Below are 9,966 nucleotides of genomic sequence, written 5' to 3'. Positions count from 1 at the left end.
CTGTTCTGGCTGCCTTACACTGGCTCCCTATAGAACACAGGATAGAATTTAAAATTCTTCTTCTGGCCTACAAAGCCCTTAATGGACCCGTGGTTCCATCCCATTTCAAAGTGATGTTCGACGCTCGGCGTAACCCTCGGCGCACACTCAAACCTCCAATCACAGAGCTTGAGGACTATCACGGGGTTTGTCAAGCGAAGCGGAGAGAATACTTACTTCCGGGTGTAATATTCTCTAAAGCAAATGAGCTGCTCCGACCCTCTGTCCTGACGGACTCCAACTTGTGTTTATTAATCAAACAAATAAATAAACACAAGGATAAGTATGTGTTATTGTTGAGTAAATAACAGTGTGTGGTTTAGAAAATAATAATAATAATAATAATAATAACTTGAATTTATATAGCGCCTTTCATAACCTCAAGGTCGCTTTACAAAGAAACATACAAGGGCAAGACATAAAACATAAAAAACATAAACATAAAACAGGGGGCAGAAATGGAAGTATAAGTGCGGGGGGGGGGGATTGAGTTATTTTTGGAAAGCGATGTTGAACAGATGAGTTTTAAGGGTTGATTTAATACAAAATTAGTAGGAAAAAACGATGAAACAACACAGATTTCAGTATTCTGAGCCCCTACTCTCCCCATAACTGACGGCAACAAAAGTCCTACATTATCAATTAAAATAAAGAAGTAAAAACAATAAGTTTGGCTTGATATTGAGCAAGAAAAACGTTGATAAACGATGTGAGAATGGATCTTCGGCGAGCCTTTCGCCGCGATCCCAACTCGTCTATTACCAACGTTCAGGGAGCTCAAGTCAATGGGACTCCCTGATAGTAGAAACTCGACGCTAAAGGGCCCCCTCTTGCGTTGGAAAGAGACGACAGGGACCCTGACATAACGTCAACATAGGCCGAGTTGGGAGTGAGAATGTGTTTGCTGGTTCCATAGCCTTACACTGAAAGACAGGAACAGCCTGAACAACATTGTTAAAACCTGCTCTAAGATCATAGGCGTGAAACAGAGAGACTTAAACTCCTTCTGTAACCAACAGATTCTGCGGAAAGCAGAGAGCATTCTGGCCTCTCCAGGTCCTGTTCTTTCACATGAATTTCATCTGTTGCCATCAGGGCGAAGATATGCTCTACCTGCTCTAAAGACTAATCGCTTTTCAAAATCAATCATCCCTCTGCACTCAAACTTTTAAATTCTTGAAAGGCTTTTAACTTGATTATTTATTCATGTATTATTGTGATGCTATGAACTATTTTTTGTGTAAATTGGAATGATCCACATCTGTGCTCCCGGGTGTATCTGTGTGTTTTCTTCCTGTATGTTCCTGCCTGTGTACTTGACACAAGCTGCTGCTCATAACCAATTGCCCCTTGCGGGATTAATAAAGTTGTTGATTGATTGATTGATATATATGTATGTACAGAGGTTGGAGAAGTACCAGAGTGCGAATACTCTGTTACAAGTAAAAGTCCTGCATTCAAAATATAACAAAAGTATTAGGATCAATACAAAAGTATTAGGATAAAAATATACTTAAAATATATATTATATGTTTTGATTATAATTATAGATGCATTAAAGTGTTTATCAAAGCTGGTAAAGGTGCAGCTAGTTTTAACTACTTTGTATGCTGCAGGGTGTAACTAAAGTCTGATTTAAGAGTTGATTATACTTCACATTATTAATCAAAATCTGTAAAGTAACTAAAGGTACTAATAAATATAGTGGAGTAAAAGTACACTATTTACCTCTGAATTGTAGTGGAATAGAAGTAAAAAAGTTGCATAAAATGGAAATACTCAAGTAAAGTACTAGCACCTCAAAATTGTATAGGTACAGTACTTGAGTAAATGTACTTTATTACTTCACACCTCTGTGTATGTATACATTATTTAATTAATGTATAAATAATTTCTCTGAAGAATGCTGATTGTGAATCAAGGAAATAATAAAATGCTTATCATTTTTTTAAATTTACCCATCTTAGGGCCCTTGGTGGCTTTGTGGCCCAAAGCAGTTTTTTTTTAATGTCTTAAGCCAGCTATGCAGTTGCCCAAACAGCTTAATATGTATTCATAATTACTTTTCTTGAAAATAAAACAACCTTTAGAGAACACTTTAAAGATGAAGGGAGATGTTTTGCTATACTTTACAAACTTGAATAAGTGTTTCATTTAATGAATTATCATATATAGAAATAAAGACATGGTGGCTTGTTGAAGAGGATGACGTCTTACCATGTGAGCATGTGGTTGTTGTTACAGTTGCAGTAGTGGTCGTAGTAGTGGTCTTTTTAGTGTTGGTAGGACCCTTGACATTTGTTGTGGTTGGTGCAATAGTCGTGACCACAAGGCTAATGGGGGATGATTTAACGGTGTAGCTTTTGGTAAACAAACTTCTAACTACCGATCTGCTATTAAAGGAGCGAGAACACAGATCAGGACATTCCTCAGAGGGCATGGTGGCAATGCACAGATTGACTGTGCACTGGATGTACATCTGCAACGCAAAAAAACAATTGTTGCAAGTTAGCGGTGTAGAGAGACAGACATATACAGATAACTTTAAAATGTAACTTCAACTATTAATAAGAAATTAATCACTGGTTGTCAGGAGCCTGTTGTAACAATACATTTGGTCCCTTTTTGGAAAACAACTGAAACTTCAGAAGTGTAAGTATAAACAAAATAGCGCTAACAACTTTAGCAGCTGTAGGGGTGGTGCTCTCAGTTAGCTTGCTAATATGCTCACAAAAACATAGATAACATGCTGATCATTTTAACCATGGTCTCTAATATTAGCATATTAAGGATAAACAAATAATTTAGCTGATGATGAAAATGTCATTTGTTTTCAGTTTAGCTTGTTAGTTTTTTTGTTTGTCACCAGGATTACAGAAAAGCCACTGGCCCAATGTTCATATTTCCCCAGAGGGTGTAGCAGTTGGAGAGGAAGAACCAGTTTTATTTTGGAGGTGATTTAAATCACTGGCGGGATACACGCATTCTTTTTAACTTATGGAATTGCCTTGTCTGCTGTCTCCAAGTGCCCTTCTTGTTTTTGTATGTCATAGGTCCAAAAAAAATTATTGAACAAACTGCTTTCTGTCCTGCTGATGGACCAACAAGAATGGATATTGAATTAATTGTATGGGAAACATGAATGTCTACTACATTTTTCACACTACTACTCACACTAAACCACAGATGTCAACTTTGTGGAGGCGAAAAGGAAAAGTCACGAAAGTTCATCCTTGGGGGAGTATATATGTACGTTGGTTCAAAATGTCATGGCAAATTATGTTGTTATTTTATTCTGACCCAAAGCAGTGGACCAACTGACAGTTGAGGAACATCACTAGCGTGGCAAAAATCTAAAATGAGAAGTGTAATCACGTAATTTCATTTCAGCTGTTTTTCAGATGGCTCAATAGGAGCTCAACCTTTACAACATCCTTATGAAGGTCTATATAATATGATCACCACAAATCTGTAAATTACATAACAAACATGCTGTTTCTACCTAAACTCATCTTTGAAGATTTAAAACAATTCCCAGGCTTGAAATAATGCAAAACTGTATTTTATGTTTGTGTGTGTTGGATGAGAGCACAGACCAATGTTCCTTGGGCTTCCAGTGTGCTCAAATCAAGGCGGTAAACCCTGGAATTGGTTTGAGATGTAACAATCTCTAATGTGCTGCTGGAAGATTTACACCTGGGTGAAAACAAATGAAATAACTATTAAAATAATATGCTTCAAATTCAGAAGTGATTTTTACAGCAAAAACAGAGTTAATATTTCTTCCATTCATTTCATTAAGAATCTGTCTTCTTCAATATGTTAACCTTAAACCTTAACAGGAAATAGGCAGGTTGTCACTGACCCTTGCTCCAGAATGGGGTTTGATGTTGCAAAGTCCTCTGTCTCAGACTCAGAACAACTGCTCACTAACATCTCGGCTCGACTAATGCTGCAATTGGACAGCACATGGAGGTCCAGTATGGAGATCCTGGAACCCATGTTTCTGGTAGAAGTGCTGGTGGATGAGCCGTCATCATTGGAGGTGCTGTTATCAATGGAGCTGGTGGAGGTGCTGTTGCTGTTTCTCTCTGATGGGTATTCTGCTTCTCGACGCAGACGTCCCGGCGACATACGTAGATTGCGAAACCTCGGGAGTCTTGTGAATTTTGACAGGGGTCCCTCTCCTGGAAGATGCAGTTCTATCCAAACCCTGATCTGACCGAAAACCTCCTCATCTGTTGGTGTGCCCATATCGTAGTTTGGCCCCGTAACATTCACTTTTTTAGGAATCCGGCAGGCCAGCGGGAGGATGAGGGAGGGTATACGGCTGACCATAGTGTAAGGACGCACACTTTGCAAGGTGTTTGTGTAAACCAGCTCTGAACCAGCATGCTGGAAAAAAGGAGAGGATGAGGAAAAGTCAGAATTGACACATTCATATATTTTTCAATTTAATGTGTAACTTTCATTCTCACCCAGCTCTCTTTCATATTTAACCAGACACAACAAGGTCCTTTCAGCCGGACAAAACAGACCAGGTCAATCGCTCTCATAGCTTTTCATACCACAGCTGTGATGATACACAACTGCTTTTGTCTTTTCGCCGGTCTGACACCCTTACACTTCTCAGTAGATGTCTGCACACCATTTGAAGCTCAACCTAAACTCGTTAAACGGCCAACGGTCCTTCACCGCTAACATCGCTGCCTCAACCTGTTCCATCAGAAGTATACATTCTCTACTGACCCAGAAGGCAACACAGGTTTCTGTTCAGGCTCTTGTCATCTCACACTTGATAACTAGAACTCCCTCCTGGTTGGTCTACCTGCAGATCATCCAGAAAGCAGCAGTCCGGCTGGTCTTGAACCTCCCTAAGTTTGTCCACACTACACAACTCCTCCGCTCCCTTCCCTGCCTGTCAATGGCTTCCCAAACCCGCTACAAGACATTGGTACTGGCCTATCATTCTGTGAAGGGTTCTGGTCCTTCTTGGACATGGTCAACCCATAGACTACGGCACATCGCGCTCTGCATCAGCCAATCGGCTTGCTGCTCCTTTCGCGAGTGAGACCCAGGTAGCCCTCCACAAAAACACGCCTGTTCGATATCCTGGCAGGGCCGCCCCTGGCCAACTTGTGGCCCCACGCAAAGTTCTGTGATGAGGCCCTCTGTGTCGTGAGCGTCGGCGGAGGGGGGAGCCTCGCAGCGGCGAAACTGTGGCACGCTTACACTAATTAAAGGTGCGCCACATTTTTGTGCTTCAGATGAGGCTCCCTCCGCAAGATGAGGCCCCCTCCGCGAGGTGAGGCCCCACGCAGTCTGCGTGAACTGCGTGTAGGGAGGGGCGGGCCTGTATCATGGTAAAAAATGGTGCAATGGGCTCCCAATTGATATAAAAACTGCAGGAAATCTCGCAAACTTTAAATCCATATGTTTACTTTGGCAATTAACCCAACATACGCAACCAAAACAAAAGTTGTATAGCACTTAAATGGTTTAGTCCATTTGAAACTAATGCACCATCACTTAGACCCCGTTTACATGGAGACGGTTCGTGTTGTATCTGCTACTTTTCTCTTTCGTATAGCCCGTTTGTTCACACGAGGCCGCAAAGGAACCGCGGAAACGGACCCCTCAAACGATAACGGGTCCCAAGGTGGGTAGTTCTGCGGACGGAACGCTCTGGGGGGCCTAACTGTTCCCTGTGTACGTCCTATACAATATTTTCCTGATAACGATTAAGCCATAGCCCCACCTCTCCCCACCTCTGCTGCTCACTGCTAGCATGGTCAGTAGTTACTGTCAGTAGCTACTGTCAGTAGTTACTGTCAGTAGCTACTGTCAGTAGCTACTGTCAGTAGCTACTGCTACTGCTGACCATGCTACAGATGTTAGTGCAACATCTACAGCTCCTCTACCACAACCATCAGCAACAAGTGGACATGGAGAACTACATGAGCTACATGTTGTTGCTAAATCCACCACGGAGCATAAAAAGAAGGGGAACCATGGCAAAAATAAATAAATTGAGAAAAGGAATATATTAACACATGAATGCTACAAGCATATTGCCTGTTTGAATAGAGCCATTAGAATACAATTAACGAAGAATAAATTAGCCGAGAAAATACTCAGTATGCAGATTATTTTGACAATGAAAACAACTGTTAGTTAAAGATCCGATGTACCATCAAATTGTTGCATTTTTTTACAGTAACTCAGAGATAAAATTAGTTTTATGGATGTGATGTCTTGGATAAAAGTCATTGTTTTACATGGCACTCAGTGTCCTGGAGTACAGAGCCCAAACGATAAAAGAGAAAAAATCTCCCACCTTTAATGCATAGTACCATGTCTATAAAAGAAATAAAGGTGGGTCTTGTTACCAAAGTCTCGGTGCCACAGCCAGACAGAGAGATGCGTGCGGTCAGGTGTGTGCTGTTGTAGCTGACGGGACAGGTGGGGCTGTTGAGCTGCAGTTCTTCTAGGTTGATTTCACTCAGGGAGTCGAGAGGGAGAACCAAAGTCATCTCTGTATCTTCACACGTCAACTCTGCAGGCAGACAGTGCCAGATTATTTGCTTACTTAGAAAAAAATCTGTTTTAAAAGCTTCAGTTTAATCACAGAGTTAACTGCTAAACACAACAAGTGTCAATGTTCTCTACCTGTTCCAGCAGGTAGTGTCCTCATCTCTCCTGAAAAGGTAAGGAAAGGAACATTTCAATAGCTGAGGGGTTAGGAGTGGTGTATTTTGAGCAACAGTAGGGCATTACTGGCATTCTTATGACATTGCTAAGAAGTTGAATGTCATACTTTGGTACAGCCACACGCATCTGGGCTCTGACTGAAAACTGGAAAGACAAGAAGGGCAAATCAGAGCGGGACATTCACTAAATATGCTCCATTCAAGAGAAGGACATTTTCTAGAAGTGAAAGCAGGTTTGCATTTCAATTATATATTGTATTGTACGAAATACATGTTTTGCAAAGTTGACAGCACAGAAAGAGAAAGGAAAAACATGTCAGTATCGGGGGTGGGGGGGGATTTAAACTATTTTTCTAGTATTAAAAAGACTCATACTGAGGACATGTCTTAACCTTATATATACAGTATATGGTCTTAACCTGTAAAGCCAGCAGGACACCTCATAGTTACATCCTTTCAACCAAAAATACCTGCGTTTTGTGCACTTTTTTTCATTCATTTAATCTCCCTTGAAAGCACTATATGTATACATGATATATATTATGATAATAACATTTTCCAAATTCTGCAGAAGGCCTAGGTTCTTGTTCGTCAAAACTTAAGCCAATCCCAGTCAAATGTGTTTCTAATTCCACACACACACACACACACACACACACACACACACACACACACACACACACACACACACACACACTTATTTGTTTGTTATGCTGTCAGCCTTTTAAATTATTGCGAGAAGTTTATAGTCAGTATGTGTGTGTATTAAATACTTATTAAAAATAAGTAGGACACAAGTAGTCCATTATAATACACATAACACAGTACTAATTGCCAGTGCTATAGTGCATCCAGAATACAAATATAATTCCGTTTTTCCTCTGCTCATTTTGTGCAGCAGAACAATTTACCTCTTGGTATTCACAGCAAAGCAAATGGGCAAGAGTCGGGCCAGTTTGTTTTCGGAGCGGACCCAGGCCATGTTCATGGTTGCCACAGAGCCGACCGATTTGAAACCTACCCTGAAGAGTTCAGGGGGGCCAACAACAGCTATCTCTGAAACACTGGAAATATAGAGAGTAAGCGCATATTATAAGGTTAGCGTATCATCTGAATGTGTAAACTAACTAAATACATGTAGTGGAGTAAAAATTAAATAATGGCAAGCAAAAATAAAAGATGTATAAAATGGTAATTCAAGAACATGCTCCTCAAAATCGTACAGAACTTGAGTAAATGCACTTCAACATTAACTGTCACCAGGTTATAGGTTAGTGTTGAAAATATCAGGAATTCTGTTAGCTTCAACGTCTCCCACTGGTGACAAAATGGCTTCAAAGCCTCCATCCCTGACAAATACGTGGGTGAAAAATGGTTTACAGCAGACAATTTGTTAATCATTTCTAATAAAATGAAATGTGAAATAATCAGAATGAATTCCTGTTTGAAACAAGCAAATACACACTGGATGAAATACACATTTAGCAGAGTCTAAGTATTTCATAATATACATAGAATACATATTTTTTTAAAGGACGCACCTCTCAAGCTTCGAGGTGAAATCTGTGGTGAAATTAACTTGCTGGTACGGCAGGACAAACAGTATGGAGTCTTTATTTGGGGTGTCTCCTGTTGCCACGGGTACATCACTGCAGCTGGAAGCCCACTCCTCCACTGGAAGAAAGGACAATGAGAGTTACACCTGTCCATATGTTCGCCCCATAACATTTATAGGCATCATTGTTTGACTGACAGACTCACCAGTGAGTGAGAGGTGCACAGGGACCGCGCTGAGGGGTTTGTTCTCTATGACTTCGCTTATTTTAGGGATAGCGATCCGGTCCTCTGCCATCAGGTAGATGAAATACTGGCCTGCTGCTGCTTTTCCAGTGAACTTCAACTTGCATTTCCTCTTTTAAATAAATGACATCATGAAATGTAGTATTTCCAGATTGAAGTTGTTGATTATGAAACATTCAAGTAGCAATGAAATACTATGAAAAAGTACATTTGTGAAAGACTTGTCATATGATATCTCAGTTATTCAGTGGTGAAAAGTGAGGTAATTTACTTAAGTATAGTTTTGAGATAATTAAATTGAGTATTTCTATATTATACCACCTCATACTTATACTACTTATACTATTTTTAAGGGAACCATTGTACTTCATTTGTTAGACAGCTGTAATTACCTAACTAATATAAAGTATAGCCTAATTGAGAAACCATTTTAGATTTGGTGTAATGGATTAGGCAGCCCGGCAGTAAATTCATTATTTTAAATTAGCCCCACTTTATCAGAAGACACATTAAAGGGGTTATTACACTTAAATATGTAATAATTTTAGTGCTTTCAATTGCATTTTTACTTTAAATGCAAAACTTTTTCTTGTAACTCAGGGGTTTTGCTATTTCTACTCGAATAATTTATCTGAGCACTTCTATTACTGCAGGTAAAGATGATTGTTAAACATTGCATTGTGTCAGAATGTGCACTTTTCAGCGACATGTACACAGTAAGACTCACTTTATCCAGCTCTATGAAGGAATGCTCAGTGCAGCTGACACACTCTCCCAAGTCGGCGCGGGCAAAGCGACAGCTCACCCTGTCCGTGTCCAGGTCTTTCACCGACAGAGAGAAGTGTTGGGGGCAGTTCACACGGGCCCTGAAACCAAGAGAAAATCAGCCCTTTATAACACAAACGGTAACATTTACAGCAGTTGGTCTGGTCTACTTAACGTTAACTTCAAGAAATGTCAGACAATGTAGGCAGGCACTCTCCCGTGACATTGAATTAAAGTTGAATACATTATATTGCTTTTTACCTTTAACAAAAGCCTACAAATAACCTATTAAAGCTTTACAAATCTAATTAAAAGTAAGAGCTTTCCAGCATCCGTGACTTTGTTCAATCATGTGAAACTTTCTTTCTCATATTTCTTAACTTTCTTCAGTGGTATCTGTACCTTTCCCACTTTATGCAACCTAAATCAATTCACTAAAGTATTTACATCACAGGGAAGGATAATGTCAGGTTTTCTTACAGCAAAGGCAGTTTTGAGTGTGTGTGTGTGTGTGTGTGTGTGTGTGTGTGTGTGTGTGTGTGTGTGTGTGTGTGTGTGTGTGTGTGTGTGTGTGTGTGTGTGTGTGTGTGTGTGTGTGTGTGTGTGTGTGTGTGTGTGTGTGTGTGTGTGTGTGTGTGTGTGTGTGTGCGTG

General features: G+C 40.2%; 2 protein-coding genes across 3 annotated transcripts in view; both read right to left on the bottom strand.

Annotated features, from left to right (window-relative positions):
* Positions 1–9,966, bottom strand: part of trmt61a (tRNA methyltransferase 61A) — a 735,410-nt gene that overhangs the window by 307,892 nt on the left and 417,552 nt on the right. The window lies entirely within an intron of this gene.
* LOC104965052 (uncharacterized) overlaps positions 1–9,966 on the bottom strand; it is a 63,019-nt gene that overhangs the window by 22,970 nt on the left and 30,083 nt on the right. For both annotated transcript variants that reach the window (XM_010793994.1, XM_010793995.1), the window contains exons 5-14: positions 9,277–9,415; positions 8,511–8,661; positions 8,291–8,423; positions 7,661–7,813; positions 6,857–6,894; positions 6,709–6,738; positions 6,429–6,595; positions 3,905–4,434; positions 3,636–3,735; positions 2,257–2,518 (exon numbers count right to left, since the gene is read on the bottom strand). In XM_010793994.1, the coding sequence (XP_010792296.1) occupies positions 2,257–2,518; positions 3,636–3,735; positions 3,905–4,434; positions 6,429–6,595; positions 6,709–6,738; positions 6,857–6,894; positions 7,661–7,813; positions 8,291–8,423; positions 8,511–8,661; positions 9,277–9,415 (1,703 nt within the window). The remainder of the gene's footprint in view (positions 1–2,256; positions 2,519–3,635; positions 3,736–3,904; positions 4,435–6,428; positions 6,596–6,708; positions 6,739–6,856; positions 6,895–7,660; positions 7,814–8,290; positions 8,424–8,510; positions 8,662–9,276; positions 9,416–9,966) is intronic.

This window comes from Notothenia coriiceps, unplaced genomic scaffold, assembly GCF_000735185.1.
Source record: "Notothenia coriiceps isolate Sejong01 unplaced genomic scaffold, NC01 NC01_scaffold00037244, whole genome shotgun sequence".
NCBI lineage: Eukaryota > Metazoa > Chordata > Actinopteri > Perciformes > Nototheniidae > Notothenia > Notothenia coriiceps.
Note: the sequence above shows the minus strand (reverse complement) of the source record. Positions and strands in the feature narration are given on the sequence as shown.